The sequence below is a fragment of the Artemia sp. Qi Xiang Cuo genome, chromosome 5, assembly GCF_049724085.1.
Source record: "Artemia sp. Qi Xiang Cuo chromosome 5, ASM4972408v1, whole genome shotgun sequence".
NCBI lineage: Eukaryota > Metazoa > Arthropoda > Branchiopoda > Anostraca > Artemiidae > Artemia > Artemia sp. Qi Xiang Cuo.
The window spans coordinates 43,503,129-43,530,413 of record NC_142798.1 but is presented as its reverse complement, the minus strand read 5'-3'; the positions used below and the strand labels follow the sequence as shown (position 1 = coordinate 43,530,413).

Below are 27,285 nucleotides of genomic sequence, written 5' to 3'. Positions count from 1 at the left end.
AAAATGACCAGAAATATCAAAAAATTACCATTTATTAGATTAAAGAAGATCCCATTTTCAAGTACTGAGTTTAAAGCGATTTTCATGTGGCTTCGACACAATTGTTTTCAGGTTTTCCGTGTTCAACCCAGTGAAGTTTTAAAGTGTTTTCACCCACGGTTTCCAAGCGTTTTGGAAACAGGTTCTTCAAAATTGGAACGCACCAAAATAGCATGGTTGAATATGGGTTCTGACAGGACCGAGCACAAGTATTCAACACGATAATCTGCACAGTCCGGGTCCAGCTCCGTATTGAATGTGGGCCGGCCTGATAACCAGGCAAAAGAAGGGACTTCTTTTCCGCTCAGTGCTCATACTACATATATATATTCTCACTCTTGCTTGTCTTCTAAATGCAGGCAATTTGAGCCTTTTCTTTATGTCATGACGTCCAAATGGACCTTAAATTACAAGTGGTGCCCTTGGAAAATTACATTTTTTTTATTGGACCTTTAATTTTTGCCTCGGCTTGTCTTTTGTCATTATGAAAGATATATCGCCGAACCTTTGTTTCTTTCAATTGTTCAGGTAGTAGGACAAAAGCTTCTTTTTCTTCGCACGATTTATCTAGTCCAGGTTTTTGATTTTACAAGGTATGGAAGGCATTGACGACCACCTTTGTTTCTTTTAATTGTTTAGGTGGTGGGACCGAAACTTCTTCTTTTGCCTTGGCCTTTTGTCCTTATGAAAGACATATCGCCGAACCTTTGTTTGTTTTAATAGTTCAGGTGGTGGGACAAAAACTTCTTTTTCTTCCAACGATTTATCCAGTCCATATTTTTGATTTTCAAAAATATGATAGGTATTGATGATCTTATTTGTTTGCTTCGTTTCACCTCGGCTTATCTTTCGTCATTATGAAATAAATATCGCCATACCTTTGTTTTTTTTAACAAAGGTATCGTAGGCATTGATGACTTTGTCCATGTAAAAACCGCAATCCCAATCACCATATCTATCATTTGCAATTTTGACACATTTTGATTCTCGCTGTCCAGGTTGATTTTTATTGACTCGCTGCTCTTCATTTTTATTTTTGACTCCCTTACTTCGTTGTCGTATGTCTTCTAACTGCGCGTGTCTTTGCTCTTCGTTTGTATTTTTACCATTTTCCAATTTTCGTTTTCGCATATATTCTAACCGCCTGTGTCTTTTCTTTTCTTTTTCATTTTTGACACGTTAGTTTAGGTGTTGGTTCCAAAGAATCATCATTTATAGTAACTACAACTGCTATAGTTGCTATATACTACAACTGTTATAGTAATTTTATTTTGGGGCCTTCCAACAGACAATATATTATAAGAATAACTGTTGTGTTGGAAACTCAACAATCTTATTTATGCTATGCATGACAACATATAAGAAAATACTTATATAATGTCATATATGATGTAATATGAAATGCTTATATGATGTACTAACATAGTACATGGCGTCATTTGCAAAAATCGAAATGCGGGCTCTCAACGATTTTTCTCAGACTTTTGACCTATCTAAATTGTTTTTTTATGCGAAAATATCCCTTGATACCAATTTTCCCGAAAAAATATGGAGTCATTTTCGAGAAATAGAATAGGTATGTACATACACAATTATTACTTACATACAAAGATAGTTTATATATACTACTGGAAGCCAAAGGGATTCACCAACGGGCTCCGGAACGGGTGCACGGCAAGCTTGTATATATTGATTCTTGTTGTCACTTGTCTTCTAACCGCAGACAACGTGAGCCTCTTCTTGATGTTATGGCATCATCATAGGTTCAATACACACACCGTGGGAAATATATGAATTCTTCCTTAAAGTTGTGACCTATTCAGATCACTTATATATATATATATATATATATATATATATATATATATATATATATATATATATATATATATATATATATATATATATATATATATATATATATACATATACAATTATTACTTGTTAAAAAAAGATCTAACAATAAGATTTTTTTTGTCAGTTGTCAATGCTTACTTCGACACAACATAAGGCGGGTTCGATTACGCACTTCTTCTGAAATGTCTAAGTTACACATAAGCATAACTATTGTGTTGTTCTTTATTTTTAAGCCATGGGGTGGCAAATGTACATATCAATTAAATTTCAGAATTATGGAGTGAGTTGAATTTCTCCTTCTTTTTTATCTCTTGCAGAATCACAACTTTTATAAGATTTTTATTCTCCTGGGAGGCGATCGACAATTTTCGCGTTTATTCAATCGAAATCTTCATTAAATCGAAATTTTTATTTGCCAGACAATCTCAAAATACTTCCTCAATTAGATTACCAGCGGGAATCATAGTTGTATCTTCCGGTAATTCGAGTCATTTTTTGGGAAGATTTCCATTTCCCAGGTCCAGGGTGTACTTTGCAAATGCATCCTGTTCAGGATCGACACACATATCTTTCAAACAGTTCGTGGTAATGAACTGTAAGTAAGGAGCGACCCGGCTCAATGGTAACAGAAAGTCTAAAAAAACGGAATTTTGATACCAATAGATACATCAAAAGAATCAGATTTTAATTGTGATTTCAAATATATAAGTTTCAACAAGTTTAATCATACCCATCAAAAGTTACGCACCTGAGAAAATTTGGCTTATTTTCGAAAAAAGGGAAAAAGACACTATAAAAGTTATGGAACCTTCATGAAAATCACACCATCATATTCAGCGTATCAGAGAACCCTACTTTAGAGGTTTGAAGCTCCTATCTACAAAAATGTGGAATTTTCCATTTTTTGCCAGAAGAAAGATCACGGATGTTTGCTTATTTGTTTTTTTTTTTTTTCCCACGGGTAATCGTATTGACCCAGTGGTCCTAGAATATCGTGAGAGGGCTCATTCGAACGGAAATTAAAAGTTCTAGTGCCCTTTTTAAGTGACCAAAAAAATTGAAGGGCAACTTGGCCCCCTCCCATGCTCATTTTTTTCCCGAAGTCACCCGATCGAAATTTTGAGATAGCCATTTTGTTCAGCATAGTCGAAAATCTAATTAATATGTCTTTGAGGATGACTTAGTCCCCCGCTGTTCCCGGGGGAAGGGCCGCAAGTTATAAACTTTGCCCATTGTTTACATATAGTATTGGTTAATGGGAAGTATAAAGGCGTTTTCAGGAGGATTTTTTTTTCTAGTGGGGGGTCAGGATCAAAGTCAGGATTCCGTGGGAGGATCTTTCCATGGAGGATAATTTTCTTGGGGGAAGGGACATTTTTATGACGGGGGCGCCGGATTTCCCAGCATTATTTAAAAAAACGATCAGAAATTAAATAAAAAACAAGTTTTTTTCAACTGAAAGTAAGAAGAAACATTAAAACTTAAAAAGAACAAAAATTATTACGTATATGAGGGGGGTCGCCCTCTAGTCAATACCTCGCTCTTTACGCTACAGTTTTTTTTTAGTACTTTCAAAAGAGCCATCTATTCTAATTAACCAGCCATTGTGATTCCGGTGTTTGTGATTCGGACAAAATTCGAACTTTAGCGTAAAGAGCAAGGTATTGATTAGGGAGCAAACTCCCTAATATATGTAACAAAAACATATGATTATAGAAATTCGTTACGTAAGTTAATTCGTAAGTTACATCAGAACAAAATTTCGAGAAAGCCAATTAGCCAAAAAAAAAAAGAAAATTAATACGCGAATTTTGTTTTAATTATTCACATACTGTGAGCCAAAATCAGAGTTCAGAAATTAAATTCAAAAACGTTCAGAAATTAAATAAAAAAACAAGTTTTCTTTTAACTGAAAGTAAGGAGCGACATTAATACTTAAATCAAACAGAAATTAGACCATATATGAAAGGGGCTTTCCCCTCCACAACGCCTCGCTCTTTACGCTAAAGTTTGACTCTGTCTCACAACTTTATTTTTTAAAACAATAAAAACTTTAGCGTAAAGAGCGAGGTGTTGAGGAGGAGAAAGCCCCTTTCATATAGGGAACAATTTCTATTCGTTTTAAGTTTTAATGTCGCTCCTTACTTTCAGTTAAAAAAAACTTGTTTTTTTTAAGTTAATTTATTAAGGAATAATGTTTGAAATACTTCCAAAGATGACTTTTTTTTATTGGAAAATCAAATGTTTCACTGCGGTTGCTTTGGAGTTGAACTGGTAAACACTGTCGAAAATCACCTCCATCAACTAGAATATCCCTCCAAATGGCAAGTTTGAATTAGCAGTGGATCGCAACAACTGATTCATATTTTGTAAGCCATAATCAGGCAACATCAGTGTTTCGTCGAATAGGAGAACTTCCACTTGAGCTGAGTCTAAAGCTTTGTTTGAACCAGGTCTTATGCTGGGAATTGAATCTGAGGAAGTGGATGTTTCAAGTCAAAGGTCTTGTGTGTTGTTTGTCCATAAGGAAGTAAAATCGATGCGATTCTAGTAAAAATCATACATTTTACTTTGCTATTTTTGCCACATAGAAAGTAATACAAGGTTTTATACACAAATGTTTTACCGATGGCACCTGGTCCGTCTATGAAAAAACCTTTTTTCTCAACATCATTAAGATCATTGACAGCCATGTAGTATATTATTACAATTTCAAGCTGTTTTTCTTGCAGAAGCCGACACATACTTTCTTCAGTAGCACCTGACTCACAAGAATTTAGAAATTTCAAGTTTTGGTAATTTTAGATCAATTTTGATTAGGGGTCATTTAGATTCCACATCGATCCACCCAAAAACTAAAATTTCAACCTTGTATTGCCATCGTATACCATTGGATGCAATAATACGATAAGCACGTGTAATCGCAGTATCTTCAGATATATTATTTTGTCGTGCTTATCGAATAAAATCCTCTGCCAACTGATTTTTGAATCTTTCCCAGAGACATTTTGGATCTTTGGGAAAGATTTAAATCTTTGCGATTATTAACTGTGCGATTATTCGCATTACAGAAGGCATTTTGGACAGTGTCGAGTCTTCAAAGGCTAGATGCCTTTGAAGAATGCATGGCGTGGTTGTTTGAATTTCGTATAACGAGTGTTAACAGTGTAACAGTAAGGAGATCTTAAAAAATTGTTGAATTTTTCAAAAAGTTCGTGGTAACGAACTGTTAAATAGTAACATTTGTGCTGCCACGAAGGGCAGGATTGAATTAATTGCAATAGGTATGGAACTAGTGGTGATGGGGAAACAAATGTCGAACAGTTTCTTCACCTTGGCAGTCTATTAATTTCGCATATTGACTAATCAAAACCCATCGGACAACGACTATGATTGGTATTAAAATCTTGTCTCTTTTCTTAGAAAGTAAAGGGCCGACAGTATCCATTCATGTACATCTCATAAACGTCTTAAGATTGCTGTTAGTTTTTGCACTCTGAAAATTATTCAATTAGAGCTGAAAAGTATGAATTGGAAAGGAAAGAAGGAAAGGGTGTGGTGCCCAGTTCCAGGGCTGATGTTCTAAACTGACAAACAAAGCATGGGTTTAGTTAGGCAATTGCTAGTCTTATTATAATTAGAAAAAAACTCGGATTGACGCAACAGCTTCAAACTCCATAGCCTCAGTTCTGGGTCCATGAGAACTTCAACGGTCCTTTAAAATTTTAACAGAAGAAACGAGTAAAGATCTTTGCAATCCTCTCCTTGGTCTTCACCTCCACTTTGAAGTTTAGAAATAACCTAATGAATATTGAATGTATTGAATGTAATGTATACCCTACGATAAATTTTTGATATATTTTTTTTAATTTACTCCCTTATTCTTCAGTCCCTTATCCTTTACTTCTACTCTTATTGAAGTATCCAAAGGAAGGACTCTCGGGAACAACTTTCATTTTGGACAAGATAAGCTTGGTGAAGAACCATAGCTTTGCATTTGAATTGCATTTTCTTTGCATTTGAAAAAATTCAAATGCAATTACTAAAAAAAATCTGCATTGTCAGTTTGATATACATGTGCTGATATTTATTCCTTAAAATCTTAATTAGTTTTTGATTTCTCAAGTTATAAAAGTGAAAACATTTAAAAGGTTTTTTCAGTTAAGTAATAATTATATTCTGGCTTTTAGAAAGCATAGGGTTTAGAACCCTACTCAGATTAATTTCTGCTCGTTTTGAGTTTGACTTATTTTAATTTCTGTTTGTTTTGGGTTTCATTTATTTATTGATACTGATTTGTGGTAGTTGTATGCTTGGTAGATTATTTGATTCTATTTTTGTTCATTTTTGGTTTAATGGAGTTCTTTACTTTCTTTTTGAAAAACTTATTTTGTGCAAAAAGTTTTTTTGATGAATTTCTGTTCGTTTTATATTGACATAGTCTTTTTCAGAGGGAAATACTGAGCCTCTTCTGAAGTTAAACAACCATCCCTTCCATAAAAACCTTATATACCCCCTGGGCATAACTTACAACCCCTGCCTCTAATCTCTGTTTTTTTTTCAACCCCAAAAGCCATGTTATATGATATTTAGACTATTTTGAATAGAATGAACTATCTCAAAATTTCTATTAGACACATTTCGGGACAATAGGACGTGTGTGTAGAGTGGAAAGGGTAGCTTCCCTCTGATCACTTTGACTCTTAAAAAGAGCACTAGAGAGTCTGATTACCAATCCAATGAGCCTCCTCCGAAGTTTATATGACCAAACTTTCTATAAAAAAACCCTTTATGTCCCCAGGGCAAAACTTACATCCCTTGCCCTGATGGTTGGGGGGATTTTTATCCTCAAAGACGTAATTTCCAGAACTTTCTGATGGGCTGAACAAAATGGCTATCTCAAAATTTTGATTGGAAGTGTTCGGGGAAATGATAGTGGGGGGGGGGATTTGCCCTCCAAGTGCTTTCGACTAACAAAAAAAGGCACTAGTCCTCTCAATTTACAATCGAATGAGCCCTTCTTGAAGCTTCTACGGCAAAACGTTCTATAAAAACCTTATATGCCCCAAGGGCATAACTTACGACCCTTCTCCGGAGGGCTATGGGGAAGCATTGTCATCCTCAAAGACATAATTTCCAGACCTTTCAACTGCGTTGAACAAAATAGCCAAATCAAAGCGTTGATCGAAAATGTTTGGGGAAATGATGGGCGGGGGGAGCGATTCTCCCTCCGATTACTTTTGACTATTAAGAAGGGCATTCGCCCTCTCAATTTCCGATCGGAAGAGCCCTTTTTGAAGCTTCTACGACAACACTTTCTATAAAAACATTATATACCCCCAGGGTATAACTTACAACCTTAGCCCTAAGGGCAGTGAGGGGGCTGTCATACTCAAAAACATAATTTCCGGCCCTTCAACTAAGTTCAACAAAATGGCTATATCAAAATGTTGATCGGCAGTGTTTGGGAGAAAAGATGGGCATGGGGGGGGGGCATTCGCAGTCCGATCGCTTTTGACTGTTAATAAGGGCACTTGCCCTCTCAATTTCCAATTGATGAGTCGTTTTTTAAATTTCTACGACAACGCTGGCAAAGACCAAATTTCCAGAACTTTCAACTACGTTGAACAAAATATCTATCTAAAAATTTTGATTGGATGTGTTAGGGTAAACGATGGGCGTAGGAGGGGCGTTAGTTGCCTTCCAATCACTTTCGACTATTAATAAGGTTCGAACACTGGAATTTTTTTTTTAGTTATGCTGACTGTAACGTGTTTTATTTAAATTATATTAAAAAATAAACATGCCCCTTACAGCTACTTCGTATGGGAAAACTCGGGCTCTGGAAAACTTAGCGGAAGATACTCAATACTTTGTTAATATATATATATATATATATATATATATATATATATATATATATATATATATATATATATATATATATATATATATATATATATATATATATATATATATATATATATATATATATATATATATATATATATTTTTGTTTTTGTATATATATATATATATATATATATATATATATATATATATATATATATATATATATATATATATATATATATATATATATATATATTGAACTTAGATGACTAAAGATGACGAGGGAAGCCGTGCACAAAGCTTTCATAATAGCAACGTTTGCATAATGTGTAGTGTTTTTATAAGCCTCAAACTAATTCACAAATATGATTGAGTAAATTTATTCCATTTTGCCCGGCGATTGGAATCTATTTTAAATCTACAAAGTTGGATGTGACAATCTAAAATTATTTGTAAAAGATAACGTGCATTAAAAAAAAAAAAAATTACGCTATGTTTTTTTTTACGATTACGATTTTAGTATACAACTATTTCCTTTCTGCTATCATTGCTGCCATTTCCTTTCCAGATTAACTCTATCACATGAGAGGCAAGCATTTATGGAGTAACTCTTGAGCATAACACTCAAGAGTTACTCCAATACAAAATGGGAACATACACAAAGAAAGGCAAATCTCACTTTCTTCTTTTCTTATTAGAAAGCTTCCAACCTAATAAATACAACATCTAAAATACAAAGATAATAATTATTTTTAGGTGTTGTATAGTGAAATTATAATGTTGTGAAATGTTGTGTAGTGAGTAAATATAATTGATAAAAATCAAGAAGAGGATTAGTGGCTACAGTAGACAACTGGTAAGTTGGCTGCTAGTTTCTGACTTACTTGTACAATTTACAAGTAATATTTGATTATTCTTAACGAGAAAAAGAAACTGCATAAACCTCTAAAAAAAAAAAAAAAAATGTACCAAGATCTTTACCTCTTGGTGGCATGGAAAAGACGTTTTTGTAAAACTCTTGAGATAGCCAAAATGACACTAGCCATTTCAATTTCCAATCGAAAGATTCCTTTTTGAAGTTTCTACGACAGCACTCTCTATAAAAACCTTATTTGCCCCCAGGGCATAACTTACAAACCTCGCCCTGAGGGCTGCGGGGGGATTATCATCCCCAAAGACATAATTTAAGGACTTTTCAACTACGTTGAACAAAATGGCTCAAAATTTTTATTGGATGTGTTTGGGGAAATGTTGGGCTTGGGAAGGGAGTTAGTTTTGCTCCAATCACTTTTGACTATTAAAAAGGGCACTAGCTCTTACAACTTCCAATAAAATGAGCTTTTTCCGAAGTTTCTACGACAACGCTATCTATAAAAACCTTATATACCCCCAGGACATAACTTGCAACCCTTGCCCTGAGGGTTCTGAAGGTGGTTATCATCCTCAAAGACCTAATTTCAAGAACTTTTAACTACGTTGAACAAAATGGATATCCCAAATTTTTGATTGCATGTGTTTCGGGAAATGGTGGGCGTGAGAGTGGGGTTAGTTGCTATCCAATTGCTTTCGATTATTAAAAAGGGCACTAGTCTTTCAATTTCAAATCAAGTTAGCCCTTTTACAACAACGTTTTCTAAAAAAACCTTGTATGTCCCCAGGGTATAACTTACAACCCTTGCCTGGAGGGCTGTAGGGGGAGTGTCATCCTCAAAGACATAATTTCCAGACCTTTGAACTACGTTGAACAAAATGTCTATCTCAAAATTTTGATTGGATGTGTTTTGCGAAACGGAGGACGCGAGAGGGTCGTTAGTTGCTCTCCAATCAGTTTTGACTATTAAAAAGGGTACTTCCCCTTTGAATTTCCAATTGAATGAGCCCTTTTTGAAGTTTCTACAACAAAGCCTTCTATAGAAACCTTAAATGCCCCTAGGACATAACTTACAACCCTTGCCCTGAGGGCATGGGGGAAGTGTCCTCCTCAAAAACATAATTTCTATCTGGAAATCAACTACGTTGAACACAATGGCTATCTCAAAATTTTGATTGGATATATTCGGGGAAATGGTGGGCGTGAGAGGTGGGTTTGTCGTCCTTCAATCACTTTCGACTATTAAAAATGGCACTAGCCCTTTCAATTTCCAATCAAATGAGCATTTTTTGAAGTTTCTACGACAACACTTTCTATAAACACATTAAATGCCCCAGGGCATAACTTACAACCCTTACCCTGAGGGTTAATCGTCAATGACCTAATTTCCAAAAGTTTCAACTATGTTGAACAAAATGGCTATCTAAAAATTTTGATTGGATGTGTTTGGGGAAAAGGTGGCTGTGAGAAGTGGATTAGTTGCCCTCAAATCACTTTCAACTATTAAAAAGGGCACTAGCCCTTTCAAATGCCAATCGAGTGAGCCCTTTTTCAAGTTTTTAAGACATTTTCTATAAAAACCTTATGTGACCGCAGGGCGTAACTTACAACCCTTGCCCTGAAGACTGTGGGGGGAGTGTCCTGCTCAAAGATATAATTTCCAGAACTTTCAACTGCGTTGAACAAAATGGATATCTCAAAAGTTTGATTGAATGTGTTTGGGGAAATGGTGGGCCTGGAAAGGGTGTTAGTTGCCTTCCAATCATTTTCGACTATTAAAAAGAGCACTAGCCATTTCAATTTCCAATGGAATGAGCCATTTTTGAAGTTTCTGCGACAACACTTCTATAAAAACTTTATATGCCCCCAGGGCATAACTTACAACCCTTGCCCAGAAGGCTGTGGAAGGCTGTCATCCTCAAAGACCTAATTTCCAGAACTATCAACTATGTTGAACATAATGGATATCTCAAAATTTTGATTGGATGTGTCTGGGGAAAAGGTGGACATGAGAGGGGGGTTAGTGGCCCTCAAATCACTTTCAACTATTAAAAAGGGTACTAGCCCTTTCAATTTCCAATAGAGTGAGCCCTTTTTCAAGTTTTTACGAAAGCGCTCTCTATAAAAACCTTATATGCCCGCAGGGCATAACTTATAACCCTAGCCCTGAAGACTTTGGGGGTAGTGTCCTGCTCAAAGATATAATTTCCGGACCTTTCCACTGTGTTAAACATAATGGCAATCTCAAAATTTTGATTTAATGTGTTTGGGGAAATGGCTGGCGTGGAAGGGGTGTTAGTTGCCTTCCGATCATTTTTGACCATTAAAAAGGGCACTAGCCCTCTCAAATTCCAATCGAATTAGCCCTTTTGAAGTTTCTACGACAACGCTTTCTATAAAAACCTCATATGCCCCCGGGGTATAACTTACAACCCTTGCCCTGAGGGCTGTGGGGGTTGTCATCCTCAAAGACATAATTTCCAGAACTTTCAACTACGTTGAACAAAATGGCTATCTCAAAATTTTGATTGGATGTGTTTGGGGAAAAGATGCCCGCGAGAGGGGGGTTAGTTGCCCTCCAATCACTTTCGACTATTAAAAAGGCCCCTAGCCCTTCGAATTTCCAATTGAATGAGCCCTTTTTGAAGTTTCTACAACAAAGCCTTCTATAGAAACCTTAAATGCCCCTAGGACATAACTTACAACCCTTGCCCTGAGGGCATGGGGGAAGTGTCCTCCTCAAAAACATAATTTCTATCTGGAAATCAACTACGTTGAACAAAATGTCTATCTCAAAATTTTGATTGGATGTGTTTGAGGAAACAGTGGACGTAGAGGGTTTGTTAGTTGCCTTTCAATCACTTTTGACTATTAAAAAGGGCACTAACCACTCCAACTTCCAATCGAATGAGCCCTTTTCGAAGTTTCTATGACAACACCTTCGATACGAAGTGCCCTGGTCTAAGAAAAAAAATAAATAATACACTGTGCCAACATCGTTCTTTACTTAGGCAGCGCGATTGCGCTGTTTATGATTAATTAATGAGTGTTTGGTCAAGGAAATTTTCCATATTGTTTTAAAGTTACCCGTGTAACCTGAACTCATAAGGGTGATAAGGGGATCTGTTTTACCCATCATTTCCCGTGTTTTAGAGATGTGTTTTAGTATTAGAATGCTGAGTTTTTTGGAGGATCATAAGTTACTGGTAGAGACACAATTTGGGTTCCGTAGAAAAAGGACAACAGAACAGGCGATGATTTATTTGACAACTATTATTAATGATGCATTAGATAAAGATTTTAAAGTAGGTGATGTATTTTTAGATCTGATGAAAGCTTTCGACACTGCGGATCATGAACTTCTACTTAAGAAGTGTGAGGTGTATGGTTTCAGGGGAAAATCATTAAATTTTTTTAGAAGTTTTTCAAGTAATCGTTATCAGTTTATCCAACTAAATGATTCTTTTTCATGAAAAAAAGCATACAGAAATAGGTGTTCCGCAAGGATCAGTTCTTGGTCCTATATTAGTCTTGATATTTATTAATGATCTACCAAATTGTCTAAATAATTTTTGCTCTAGAATAAATGAACTAACGGTAAACCCGACTAATAAAACAGTTTCACTTTTTGCTGATGACGCAACAGCCCTTAGCACAGCTAAGACGGTGGAGCTGCTGCAGACTTCTATGAAGGAATCAGTCAATAGAAGTGTAGCATGGCTGAGGGTAAATAAACTAAGGATCAACATGGCTAAGTCTAGCTTTATTATTTTCTTGCGATCACCGGACTTTTACCCATGGATCAAGGAATTAGATATGTCCAATGGCGTTAGAAAAAGGACTGCGTCTTTCAAATACCTTGGGATTGTAATAGATAAAACTCTATCTTTTAAACAACATGTAGCTTTAACTAGCAAAATTCTGGCAAGAATTCTAGGTATAATGAAGAAACTCCAACATTTTTCCCCCCAATCTGTCCTTTGTCATCTTTTTTTTCTTTAATATACCCATAATACTTTATTGTTCGAGTATTTGGCTTTCTACTTTTTTTTCTATCCTAAAACCAATAAGAGTTCTACAAAATCATGCGGTAAGGATGTTAGCCGGCATATCTCCACATAAGTCTGTTCGAGAAATTTACACAGCCTCAAAAATTTTGCCAGCTGCAGGCCTTCGTGAATTCTACGTATTGTGGTTTATTTTTGGACTGCAGTAGGATATTCAGCTTCGTTGTTTTGGTGATTTATTGCCCATTAGGTCTACTGTTCATTCTCATAATAATCATTATTCTCATATAATCTGTTTTTTATAGAGGTACGCAGAAATGGAATAGGTTAAAAAGTGATATTAAGATTATTGGAGACCCCAATATATATAGAAAAACCATTAAGGAACTGTTTTTTGCTCAATATGAGGTTTGATTGATTGATTTATATATTGTGATGTTTTGTAGATATGATGTTCCCGGAGGAAAAGTATAATGTATGATATTATTTTGTATTTATTGTTTTAGTTTGGTGGTATTAGTGGTGTCGGGGGCCAAGTGTTCCTTTTGTTTTAAGGATTCCGTTTTCTCTACCTTCCCCACAGACAAGCTTTGATTTTTAGGGGAAATAGCAATAATTCGTTGTTTATATATTTTTTTCAATAAACCCTTCTCTCTCTCTCTCTCATCGATCAACAAGATAGAACGGCTTTCCTCCTCGGTCAGTAAATATGAGTTTCGTCATTAAAACAGTCAGCACTAAAAATATAGATGCAACCATGAAAATGGACTACTACTTCTACTATTACTACTAGTAATTCACTACAACACCAAGCCGCCTGGTGCTAACACAGCTACGAACGCCCCTTCTCTATCCCAGTCTATTCAAAGTCCCCTTACGCTAAATACGCAACACGCTAAAGTTTTTTTTAGAACTTCTAATGAGCTTATTATTCTAATTAAACGACCTTTGTGATTTAGGGGTCATTCTTAAATATCTGGAACAAAAATCAAACTTTAGCGGAAAGAGTGAGGTAGTGAGGAGAGAGTGATCCCCTTATATACGCAATAATTTTGTTCGTTTTAAGTTTTAATGTTGATCCTTACTTTCAGTTGAAAAAACTTTTTTTTATTTTATTTTATCACAAGATTGAGAAGTACTCGCAAATAGAAGCACTCTGGCTTAGCTACAAAATTTACGCTGTGGATTCAACCAATGACATGCAATCTGTTCGTTTTGAGTTTTGATGTTGCTCCTTACTTTCAGTTGAAAAAAAACTTTTTTTTTTAATTTTATCACATGGTTGAGAAGTACTCGCAAATAGAAGCACTCTGGCTTAGCTACAAAATTTACGCTGTGGATTCAACCAATGACACGCAATCGACGGAGTCGTAGTTCCCATGAGTGCCTTGGCTTAATAGTAACCAAGACTCAAGTAAAAAAAGGAATTTTGACAAGAGTATATACATAAAACAAATTGGAGTTTAATGATGATTCCAAATACATAAAAATCCGTCAAGTTCAAAGTTACCCATCGTAAATAACGCACTTGAGAGCTTTTTTCTGATTTTCATAGAAGGGGTAAATCACCCCAAAAAGGGCAAGTGACGTTGATAAAAATTACACCATTAAATTTAGCACATCAGAGGTTTCAAATGCGGAAAGGTGGAATTTTCCCAAAAATGTGGAATTTTACATTTTTCACAAGAAGGAAGATCACGGACGTAAGTTCACTTGTTCTTTTTCCTACGGTTATCTTGTCAAACCAATGTTCTTAGAAAATAGGGAGAGGGCTCATTTGACTTAAAACTAAAATGATCTAGTATCTTAGTAATGAAAGTAAATAATTATGGAAACCGGTTACTAGATCGTCTCAATTAAAAAAAAAAAAAAAATTGACCTTGGAAACTGTTTATTTTCTCAAAAGGAGATTTGTAAACGTTTTGACACAAGAGAAGCTTCTCCTTGCATAGGATCAAAATAAATCATGCGACTTCACAAGATTAACTAAAAATACCTATCCAGAAAACAAAGAAAGAAAGAAACAAAATTTCAAGATATAGAACCAAAATGTTTTAAGGTGAATTACAAACATTTTGCATTCTAAAGTTCCAAACAAAGCATTTCAATGGTAGAAGATTTTCTTTCAAAGTTGATACAAAAATACTGCGTTTTAAAATAACAGAATAATAACAATTCGTTAAGTGTTTTCAAAAGAAAGGGTTGAAAGAATGAAATAGGTGAATGGGATAAAGGGGTTTGACCCCCTTCTCCTCCCCCTGCTTCAATGGCTTCATCGAATTCCTTACCAATTTCTATATTCATGTTGCGGACTCTTGCTCTTGTGTCATAAATGTCCGTTTTCTTAATGCCCAACTACGAAAAAAAAAGTTTCCAGGAACTGTAGTATTATTACACCTTGTCCGATCTTGACAACACTGAATATTTCTGTTTATGAGAAACTGGAAAAACAGGATTTTGTAAACTTCTTTTACCAAAACAAACCTACATAAATAGTTATTTCTACAATCCTGTGCAATCTCAAAGTATCAGTGACCTGAAAATATGTATCGTCTAAACCTGGAATGCTTACACTGCTTTACACCTCTCTCAAGAGACCATTCCAAATGGGGATGCACATCTTACAAAGCCGATCTTCAAGTACTCACTACGGTCATCTTATCTTGTAGGTAAAATCTGACCATAATATGCTTGCCGTATTACTTTAGCCCATGGAATTAATAGGTAGAGATAGCTCGTCAGAGGAAGGGTGGTGTAGTTGTAGACAAGGACCATTGATGTTATGTAAAATCTTCCCCTTTGAGGTTATGGCTTCCCATAGCTCGCTATGGAGGTCTTCTTTCAGATCTTCTAATGTAGTGCCGGTTGAATTTTAGAAGTCCCTTCAAAAAGCGGGCATCATTCCACAATAGACCTTATGCATAATTTTTACACAAGGATAAGCGAGTTGGACGTAACAGGTACTTAGAATGAACAATCACACAGAGATTTTTCATGCAGGACGATCGGACCCAGTTGAGATGTGCACCACAAGAAAGACATGAGGATAAATTAATTTCCGAAAGACAAAGTTTGTCAACTCTCATGGCAGCATCTTTCTTGACGATGAAGTCAGGATGTCGACTCGAGACCGTGTTCTGGTAACCGCTTTTACTAGACACTCCCAAGAACCTCAAGCAGAAGACCCTAAATTCTGTGCGCTAAAAGTTTTTTCAACCGACTCTTCTGATAGTCTTTATCAAAAGCTTTTGCGATATCAAAAGACAGAAGTCTAATATCATACCCCTTAGAACGTGGATAAACGACGAATGTGCGGTATTAAGTGATGTGTTGTCATCACCATCAAGCAGCTTCGTCTGAAATGGTTGGGCCATGTCTTACGGAAGCCAATAGATTGCTTGCCTCGCCGAATACTTCTAACTGAGCCACTTAGCCCATGGAAAAGACGCCAAGGAGGACAGCGAAAAAACTGTTGGAACTTGGTTAAGTCAGACCTTGAACCTATTGGGGGGTTCAGAAATTTCAGTCACACAAGGGGAACTCAATGGCTCCCATTTACAAACCAGTTGGCAGCAGACCACACTACATGATCCTTGATGCCGGGCAAGGTGGAAACGCCTCATTCCCGCCGCAATTACAAGTACAAATACAAACCTCAAAATAAAGACTGAAACTAAATTTTTATTTTGAGGTTTGGTTTTTACATTGTCCTTTGGACTTTTACCTGCATTTTTAAAATTATTCTGCACTGAGGACGGTAGAGCGGAGGTCTCAACCGAATATTTGCATATTTTTTTTTCTTCAGTGGCTGTTATTGTCGACATATCTCTCTTCTTTGCGATTTTTTTGTTTTGTCATGATTAGCCAGTGCTGATCTTAGAAATTATCTATTATTTTCGATATAAGCTGATGACCCGTTGATATGCCTTCATTGAGAAGGCATTCAAAATCTGGACGTAAGCGTACTTCGGAGATTGTCTTAATCCATACTTCACCAGTGATGGAATGTGAAGCCTATGCCAGCCACATGAAGCTTGAGCATGAGCAAAAGCATGAGCATGGAGCACAAAATAGTCTAGGGAATATAGAAAAAAGGAAAAATTTTTATATGCAATTAATCTGCAGATAAAGGATTAATTAAGAAGTTCATTGCTTCTATTAAGCCAAACAAATCTCCTTTTTTTTATTTAGTACTTAGAAGTTCCAACTTGTCTCTCACATTTACCTATAAATATAAAAATGGAACAACATATCTTAAATTTCGCATTCGCTTATACTACAACAAATTTTATTACCGGATTAAAAATAGTACAGTCAAAATATGATACACTCCTGATATATAATACAAGATATTTTTCAAAAGAATCAAAGATAAAAAAACAAAAACATTAAGGTTAAGGCTGCACCTCATTTTTTTTAGGGGCGGTGGAAGAGGTTGAATTGACAAATTTCTAGGGAGATACCCGGATAATGCCCTTCTTTGAAAGCTAAAAATATAAAATTTCCACCCTGTAAACTAAAATCCTTCAAATCTTGAGGGGGAGGGGCTTCAAATACTAAATGCTAAGCCTTATCAACGAGGAACTTTTCCCAAGCAAATAAAAAACCATCTTACTACGTCTAGTTTTGGAAAAATTTAACACAAACTTACAAACCAAAAGAAGAAAAGCTACCCCTAGCACAACTTATGCAATTTACACAAAATTACCAATGCAGCCAGAATCAAAAAATGATTTATAAAGACGATAACTTTGGAAACGTTAGTTTTAAACAAAGAATAATAAGCCATGTTGTGAAAAAAAAATCTCTTGGCAATTTGACTACCCAAATTTGTGGATGTATAGGATGACATTAAGCTTGTAATATGTAACTACTCGAAATCTTTGTCAGGTGTTTTTTCTCGTTTCTCAACTAACATGACGAACAATCATTGGGGTTAGTAAACTGGTCCAAATATCCTCAACAGACCTTGAGACCTTCCTCTTCAAGAGTAAGAAACGATTGACATAATCTTTTCTCACAGATTATATCTTCTTTTGAACCCTTTTTAAACCATGAGAGCCCAAAGAACTCCCCATACACTAGCCTCTTCTTCCTTCCCCATTGCTTTATTTAGAAATATACATATCTATGTCTACTATTCACAGGATCCTTACGAGCAATACTATAGAGATAGTTTAAAAAGTTTACCATTAACAGCAAGGACACACTACCCTCCCGTCAGACGGACATACAAGAAGAGAGTGAAAAGAGAAGACAAAACAAAAAGACTGGTTTTATCGAAACGGTAAATGAGAGATGACAAATCTAAACCAAAATGTTTCGAATACATCGGCGATCATAAGAGAAAAAAGTTATAGGCGTTTTGGGAGGAGATAGAAATAAAAAAAAAAACCATAAAAGCCAAAATACACACAAATTAAAACATATGCTAAACAAGAATTTAATTTTGCGTTCCGTTTGTCTTTAGCTTCTTAAATTCACTTGTGTATATAAATTAAGCGTCTCTGCCTTCATAAACAGCTAAACTAATGCAGCTATAAACAAGAAACTTTCTCCAAAATAATTTTTAACCCACCGGGATGAAGATAATCTATTCAAATCTAAGGAATTATTACTGAAAAAAGAAGAAACCTTATTTGGAATGGCTATATTCATTACCCCGTATAAAAGGGAAAGCAAGACAATCAAAAATAATGAAGAAAAGAATGGATTTTGGAATATTCTATCAATATTTCAAAAAATATACGTAGGATATCACATAATATTTATTTATATATTTTCTTTTATTTCTTTTTTTTTGTGTGTTTGAACTAAACAAATAATCTGTTTACTTACTTTAAATAAGGAAAACTGTCCATTCAAAATTTGATTGGTTCTGACTTGGAATGCAACTCCATGATCGTTAATTTTAATCATTAAATTTATTTGCTCAGTATGAAATTTAAAATCGTGCATAGTAGACACTGTATATATAATTAGGCAGTAAGTTTAACGCAGATGATTTCTGGCTCTTCATTCTCGGTGCGAACAAAAAGCTCCTCCCACTTATTCATGCATTTGCGGGTTAGTGTGTATGCGTCAATCAATGAGAAATGGTTCGAAATTGTATTATTCGTAATTGCGAAAGCAGAAAAAACTTGTTGAGCCGGCCAAGTGGTTTGCAACTGTCCCATCTCACATGCATGACTTAATTTATATACAAATTATGACTTAATCTATTATTAATATACAGTGGACTTAACTGATTTGCCTATATAGGATTTTTAAGAAAGGGGGCGGGGGGTTGATGAAATTTTTGAAAATAAGGATTTTTTTTTCTTCTAATAACTGGTGGAATAGATGTGATGGTTTCAGGGTTGGATCCAGGATTTTTTTAGGGGGGAGGGGCGCAAAATAGGTTGATCCGATAAACTTACGTTAGGAGCAAGTTTGATTAATACGAACTTGCGTTAATTAGGTAAATTACACTACTTTAGACTACTTTAGGGGGGGGGGGGGCGCCCCTCTCACCCCCCCCCCCTCTGGATCCGCCACTGGATGGTTTATCATTTTTTTTTTCACGTCGTGATATTTATTTTCTCAGATTGTAGTTCCTGTGAAACTTAAAAAAGGCTAATTACCTGTTTTGGTGGAGAGCCGAGATAAGACTAGTTTCGTTTTCAATCAATGTTTTCGTATGAAATGGCCAGACATTTCCTGAACTTTAAAGCATAAACACCTCTGTTTGAAAATCTTTGCACTTTGTGAATTTAGACAGCGATAAGGGTTCGTGATTGAGACCAATTTTAGGACTTGGGTTCTAATTATTGGTTGCCGTGGTAAAAGTTGCCACAAAACGTCTGTTAAGAAATGTTTTTCGTAAAATTCTTAGGGAGTTTTCAGAAAATTGAAGGACATCACACATTTTAGTGGCAGATCCAAAATTTTACAGGCTTTACGCTAGAAAAGCTCCTATTATAGAATATACTTCCAGTTTGTTTACCAGAAAATAAATAAAATGCATTTCTTACTGCTGAGTCTGTATAATCTTTATAACCTTTTACGGCACAATTTCTAAAACTTTTTTCTAAAGGGGAACTATAAGAAATAGTACATTTTTAGCTATATATTTCAAAGATTTCAGCCGCTAAATTTTATGTTTGATTTTCCAGGGCAACAGAATGGCTAACAGTATTAATATTAAATTATTTAATAATAATTTCTGATCGTTTTGAGTATATATATATATATATATATATATATATATATATATATATATATATATATATATATATATATATATATATATATATATATATATATATATATATATATATATATATATATATATATATATATATATATATATATATATATATATATATGTATATGTATATATATATATATATATATATATATATATATATATATATATATATATATATATATATATATATATATATATAAATATATATACATATATATATTTAATCTGCCATCAGCGGTCTAATTACCCTGGAACACGTATTTTGGCAGAAACTTTCTCAAAATGCCTTTGAAACCAACTTGAGACTTCGAAACCTACTTTTAATTCCTAAGAACATCCAATAATAACATTGCAGTACTAATTACCGATTTTCATATATGTATTGGAATAAATTAATTTAAAATTAGTTTCTTCAAAATTTAGTGTTCCAACGTTGAAGCCAAGTTTCGCGTTCAAGAGAAATCTGACTTGTCTACCCGTGAAAAAATCTAATGTCGCTTATGTTTATACGTTCTCTGGAGCACTCGCACCTCGGTCCGGGATTTTATAATGGGTGAGATAGGGAAAGATCATACTGCTAATTATATATACAGTGATAATAGACATCTAATTACGTATAAATACAAAGAGCCAAAATTTCAAGATGAACTGGGTATGAGGATTTTTACAGGGGTTTCTAAAACTGTTCAAAAGCTCCCTTTGGGTCTACATTGTGCGAATGGAGGAGAGCTTCATGAAAATTTAGGACAGAGGAAAAACCACACCTCAACCAGTGCGCAGATATGTGGTCATAGGTTACAGATCTTGCTGGAAGCTAAACATCTATTATAAGTTCAGAAGTTAGCTCATATGGACCAGATGGGAGTTCAACTGGAAGTTACTTGAGTAACAGCTAGCAAAAAATAACTGTAAGGTTTATGTCCTTTAAACCAAGCATAACTGACGGACAAATTTAACAAAATAGGAAAAAAAAAGTTCAAATACGTTAAAAATGGAACTAATTAAAATGGAAATACAATTATAGAGCTTGGTCTTTCTTAATCAATTAATATTAATTCAATGTATTATGGATCTATTCCAGCTAAAACTAAAATCGACATTCAGGTATAAAAACCAAATTAAAATTTTTAAGAAATAGAGCTTGAAATAAAGAATGAATTAGTTAACATTGGCTGTGCTTAAATCGTCTATTCTACGTAATCAGCGTCTGCGTTCAAACTAACTTAATCAAAGTTGTAGGAGATTTTCTTGGGAAAATTTTCCAGGGGAGAATTTTCCCGAATTTAACAAACAAAGAACAAAACCTTATTTGAAATTAGTACAAGAAACATTCAAGCATATCACAGAATGCAAAAAAAATAAACAATGACACTTAAACAAAACACTTTAAGCATTTAAATTCCAGACAAATTTCAATGCTGCTTTGTCAAAGAAGCTATTCTAGAACAATTTTGTAGCTCTTCCTTTGTCAGAATATAATTATATACAAAGCAAATAAAAGCTTGGAACACTAATAAACATAAACTTAGGACTTAGCAATGAAACCAAATATTCCAAACATACCTATAGTTCCATTAAAAACACACTAGAATGAACAGTAAATCGTCATGTCCAAAACGAAAGGGCGTATCTGGCACGTTTTTTAGAATGAGTTGGAAAGTAAGAAAGTTTCTTCAAGTGGGGATCTCGATCAACTGGTCACATTTATACAAGCGTAATAAGAAAAACTAAGCTTCAGTATTTTTACTTAAAGGCTACCTGACCATTTAATTACTTTAGTAAATACTATACTGGTAAGTCAGAGTGAAAACTCTTTTATTCAGCTTTTTTTAAATTATTTTCCTTTCAGATTTCTTCTTATCTATATTTTAAAGAAAAAACTTCTCAGTGAATAGCGTGAAAATATTATTTTAATCCTCGTGGGTAATTATGAAATTTGGAGGTACACTCTTTCATTTTAGGTAGGACAAAATTGTGCAGTTCTTTGATGTGGTTTTCAAGGCTTTCATTGGCAGTTACGTGAGATCTGTTATTACAGTCCTTGAAAACCTGATTCACCGACAACATTTATTCTTCTTTTGTTGAGCATCTCTTAAATTTATTTTATGCTTATCACTTGGCTCTGCAACTGATTGTCGTGTCTTCTGTTCCAATTTCATTCTTAACACATTTCTTGTGATGCACATAAACATCTACAAAAACAAAAAGAGTAAAAATAATCTTTAAATCAATAAAATTCAATTATATGTTCATACAATTCATTATAAACTCATAATATTTCACAAAATCACATTTTCAGGAGAAAACTTCTTATTTATTAAGGCATAAGATGATTTTGATATATGCATACTCGTTTCAAAATTTCAGGCTGAAATTATGGCCGTTCACTTGTTTATGCTTATTTTAAAGTCGTTGTATATTATCCTTTCTCCACTAAACATATTTTAAAAGGAAAAACTTAGTAGGTCGCTCATTGTGTAAGACAACTACCAGGACATGGAAGTTCTCAGCTCAAGTCGACTTATTTTTCGCACCACTTTGGTGCTTGTGTTTCTATGAATAACATGGAGCTCGAGAACCTCTGAAAAACTATCCTAGGTTAGTTCCCCATTTTAGTTCTAAAAGTGCTTGTCTAGTTAACTTTTTTACTTAACTACTTATTACGCTTCTATTTTTACATTCAGATAGCTAGATGTTTAGTCAAAAGGACAGCGGTCCCAAAATTTTCCTTTTTGTAAATATTTGCATAGACATTGGTTTCTTTTTAGAGGAAGCTGAAGATGTGCCTTGAAGATTAGTGTCGCTTGTTTCATGCTAATCCTAGAGTCATATTGGTGTGTCAAGGATTTGCTCCACATATCGGATCTGCATTAAAAATGAAAAACAACTTCTATCCACCGATAAACCTAACAGGCAAAATCGTGCGACGTCGCTCAAGACATCAAATGTGAAATTAAATATAGCCAGAATGATCAGGATACTTCACTGTTACTCTTTCCTTTATCTAGTAAGGGTTTTTATTTACATTAAACAAACAAATACATCAACCTCCAGAAGTGAACTTGCTTAGGCTAACCCCCTTTCGAAAAAAAAAACGACTAAAAAAAAAAACAACAACAAGAAATGACGAAAATAGGAAATACTTCAATCTCACTCAACTTAAAAAAAAAACTTAAGAAACACCAAGACTATCATAACCACCATTCTTTCACTACGAAACTATATATATATATATATATAAAAAATCCCCCCCCCCTCTCCCAAAAAAGAAGCAATAACAAATCACCCGAGAGATTAAATTGCTAAGAATCAGTATAATCAGCGAAAGACAGATATTTTCAACCTATTACTGAAACTAGCTACATTTTTCTCAGTTAATAACTCGCTCGGTAAAATGTAGCAAAACTCTGGTCCAACATAATGAACAAAAAAACAACCATCCTCGAATTAAAGTCGATTTCCCGTGGAGATAACTCCCAGTCAGGGACGTTTCACTGAAGCATTGTGGCAATAATCCACTCTGATATTTTAACACAAATTGCGATGATTAAAAATGTATGCTCCATGGATAGGAAGAATATATTATTCAAAATATCTCTGTCTCATTGATGCACCTTTTTTTTATCTTCAAAAAGCACTCTGACGGGTGAATTCTACATCGAAAGAAGCGCAGGTAAACGGGTTGGGTACGTACTTGACTATACAGTACTACACAACAAAAGGTAAGAATGAACAGTAGGGAAATATTGAGACCTTATTGGGTCATTAGGAAAAACTGCTTTAACTTTCTCCTAATTCCAACAGTCCTTGCAACTTAGACGAAAAACATTTCTATGTGGGATTTATAGCTCAGGTATTCATCTTTGAGAACACAAAGGTATTTAAAAACCTTAGTCGTTTTATTCAAGGATCACCGAGTCACCTTTCAGTAACCCTTGGACAGTAATAGGGGTTTTGTCCAAACACCAGGTATTGAGATTGGGTGTTGTTCAGCCAGAGTTTGTTAGCGATTTGGCCCATACCCGTAAGCTTCTCCATGAGCTTCTCCATGAGTTGCTTTTCCGTCTTCGTAAATAGCTTAAAACGCATATCACCAACAAATCGCGCTATAATTAACTTTATAATTTCACTAACAAGGATAGTCAGGTCAAATAACAAACTCCCAGAGCTCTAAACATGTCCTTAAAAAAAATTAAAAACACCAAGCACAAACCTTTGTGGAGCACTATCCTCATCCTTCTTTGTGTTCAAAATGGCACCACTGGTGCTCACATATAAAGGAATGATTATGAAAAAAGGACCTTGAAAGGTCCAAAAAAATTCACTCGAAATAACCAATTATCAAGTTGATAGAGCAAAATACCAGGATCAACCGAACCAAGGGCTTTCACAATATCAAGATAAACAAAAGCCATTTTCAAAACAGTGTCCAGGGGCATCATTTACGACCACCAAGTCTTTTCGAAGTTCGATTTGGAAGTATCTGCTACTCAAGATACTCCAGCATTTTAGCCCTATTTTCTTTTTTTTTGTTCTTTGTCAACCATAGTATATTTCCTAGCCACGACACAGCCAACAATGCTCATTTTTATGTAGTCTTTCACGTTCCACGAGGAGGAAAGTCAAGCCAAGTATCTGGTTGACATATCCTTCAGCCAGTCCAGTGGTTAAAACAGCCTTATCCTCGTTGTGATTAATAAGAGCAAGACCTTGCAATTGTCTAAATATGTCCTTAGTCCGGGAGCCAGACCACTATAATGTGACAACTAGGTGGACAGAAAGACACAGTCAATTTGACAATAGTTTCCGGCTATATCGACCACGCTGAATCCGAATATGGGTGGGGGCAAAGTTGTAGATCATGGCTTGATCTTGTAAAGACAAAAAATCACCCTTTATAGGTCTATAAAACTTGTACAGACTCTTTATTTTTTTTCTAAGGTTGTACCACTCCTATTTAGTGGTGCGATATCTCAATTTGGTCCTAATATGGTCTTCTCATAGAATATGTTAAATTTTTTCCGATATCTTGTATAGCCCAGGAGCTATAGGCTAATATTTATTAATTTTCCCCGAAAATCTCAATATTCAAAGATTCATTTTCAACTAAACCACGTATCTAGGACCTTTCTATAATTTTCCTGTTTTTCATTCTTTTCCAAAGTTTGTCCTTTGTATTTGTCTTCACATTGCCATCGAGTTCAAAGTTTAAACTGCTTGATAAAGCCGTGTAGAATTCTTGAAAAAGTATAGGCCAAAAAATATATACAAAAATAAATTTTTCCAAAATGATGATGTGACACATATTTTATGCTACAATTTAACGCCCAATCCGAATATGAACTTTACTTTTCAACCAAATATCAACTTTTTTTTTTTTTTGGAAACAGCCTGAAGCAAAAAAAACAGCCTGAAGCATTCAGTGATGTTATTCCAAGAATGGGTGGATTCCATCTGAGTATGAACTTCCTTGGTGTGATTGGGTACCTCATGAAAGGCTCAGGGCTTGAAGAAATCTTTAAGGCTGGCATCTTACTCTCTAGAACTGCTAAAAAAGCTATGACTGGAAAACCCTATTACAGGTGTATGGAGGCTCACATCATCGTAGTAGAGGCCTTGTATAGAGTATATTGGAATGCTCTTGAACAGTGTTACATTGAATCAGACGAAGAAGCAAGTACTTTACATGAGCTGTCAGATTTAATGTCTGCGTTCATGAATTGCGGAGGGTCCTTTGACAACCTAGACAAACACTTGGAATCTATAAAGCCTTTGATAAACCAGTTCAACAAGTCGCGTGATAAAAACCTTACAACGAAGTTGTGGATGGAGCATATGAATCTTGTGCTGATTCTTCTCCAGTTCCTGGTGGCAGAGCGTGGGGAAGACTGGGAAGGTCATATTATTGGTGTAACCCTCATGTTGCCGTATGTGACAGCTGCGGGGCATTATAAGTACACTACATGCCTACTCCAGTATTTGAATGACATGAAAACCTTGCCACCTAGCTTGCATGATATCTTTGTCAAAGGACTATTCAACGTGAAGCGGAAAAATTGCAAGATGAATTGTGTTTCCTCAGATCATGCACTGGAATCCACACTCAACTTTGAATCAAAACAAAAGGGAGGAATAAAGGGAATCACACTGAAATCAATGGCAGTTGCCAAGTGGACTACCACCATACCATTCTGTGCTGAGGTTTCCTCTGTCCTTTATCGACTTGCTGGAATTGAGAGCATGAGTGAATTTGATGGTGAAGGAAGCAAAAATGGAACCTTTGAGAAGCGCCGAGAAAACCTTGTCAGTAATGTGGTCTCTGCTGCCGAAGACCCTAATGATCCCTTTACATGTGATGAGGAATCATTGGTGAATATCATTTCAAATCAAGTCGCTGACAAAGCAGTGGCAAAGAGCCTCCTGAGTGCACGTGCTAGTGGTTTAAAAGCATTGGAAGCATACTTCGATGGAAAACCCAACCCCTTTTCCAAGGTTAAAGTAAAGACTATGGATTGCGATACAAAACAGGCCAAACGTTCAACGACCAAAGACCGGTAGCAGCGTTTATGTTGAGTTGGAAGCTGTTAAAGGATTTTGGTTACTGTTGGCACTAATCAAGGATCTACGCTTGAGATTCTAAGTAAGATCAGCCCACATTAACTTTTGCCCTACGCCCGAGCACTATTTTAACCAGTAGCTATTGAACGTATTAAAATTCGATCGGGTACGAAGTCAAGTTTTCTCGAGTTCATTCTCACCTCTGCAAGCTTAGAAAGTTGGCCTAGCGAAAATCCGATTAACACGGTCACGGGAACTGGTGTGGTGGTAGATTTCATGCCGTTAATCCGGTCGCAAGTGCCAGACAAAACCGAAACCGTTGAGGCATTTTCGATACAATTCCTTGCAAGGCTCTTAACTCGACTCCCAAAATCTACAACCGAGCTGCATATTGTAGCTGATCGGTATGACGAAGTGTTTGGCCCTGTAAACATTTCCGGGAATCCTATTGTTCTAAAAGACAGTAGTGGATGTCATGAGCCGAGAGGAAATACAGTGACGTGTTACGAAGAGCATGGTGCTAGAAAACTGGGATATTTTGCTTATGCAGTCAGAGAGTAAGAAAAGACTTATAGAATGTATTTTGAATTGTGGACCCATGTCTGTCTTTCTGAATTAAGATTTAACCTTTGCCTTTCAGTTGGATTCAGTGACAGAATTAAGGTTCCAAATTAGATACCATCCAAAATGACTATAGATCCGAACCCGGACTGAAAAGGTAACTTATGCAGCACACATGAAGAAGCAGACACGCGTGTTGCTCTCCATCTTGCCAAGTGCTAAAGAAATGGGTGTTCCCAAGTAATTGTTGAAGCAAATGACACAGACATTGTTGTCATTTTATTAGAGAA

At 35.3% G+C, this 27,285-nt stretch overlaps 1 protein-coding gene and 1 long non-coding RNA gene across 6 annotated transcripts in view; one reads left to right on the top strand and one right to left on the bottom strand.

Moving 5' to 3' along the window:
• The window catches only part of LOC148952164 (uncharacterized), a 47,746-nt gene that overhangs the window by 7,627 nt on the left and 12,834 nt on the right, over nt 1-27,285 (top strand). Inside the window, exon 2 of the long non-coding RNA XR_016141793.1 lies at nt 22,645-22,883. This is a non-coding gene — a long non-coding RNA (uncharacterized LOC148952164). The remainder of the gene's footprint in view (nt 1-22,644; nt 22,884-27,285) is intronic.
• The window catches only part of Rab35 (RAS oncogene family member Rab35), a 53,740-nt gene continuing 46,555 nt past the window's right edge, over nt 20,101-27,285 (bottom strand). For all 5 annotated transcript variants that reach the window (XM_089089623.1, XM_089089626.1, XM_089089624.1 and 2 more), the window contains exon 6: nt 20,101-22,068. In XM_089089623.1, coding sequence (XP_088945749.1) covers nt 21,931-22,068 — 138 coding nt within the window. In that variant the 3' untranslated portion in view covers nt 20,101-21,930. The remainder of the gene's footprint in view (nt 22,069-27,285) is intronic.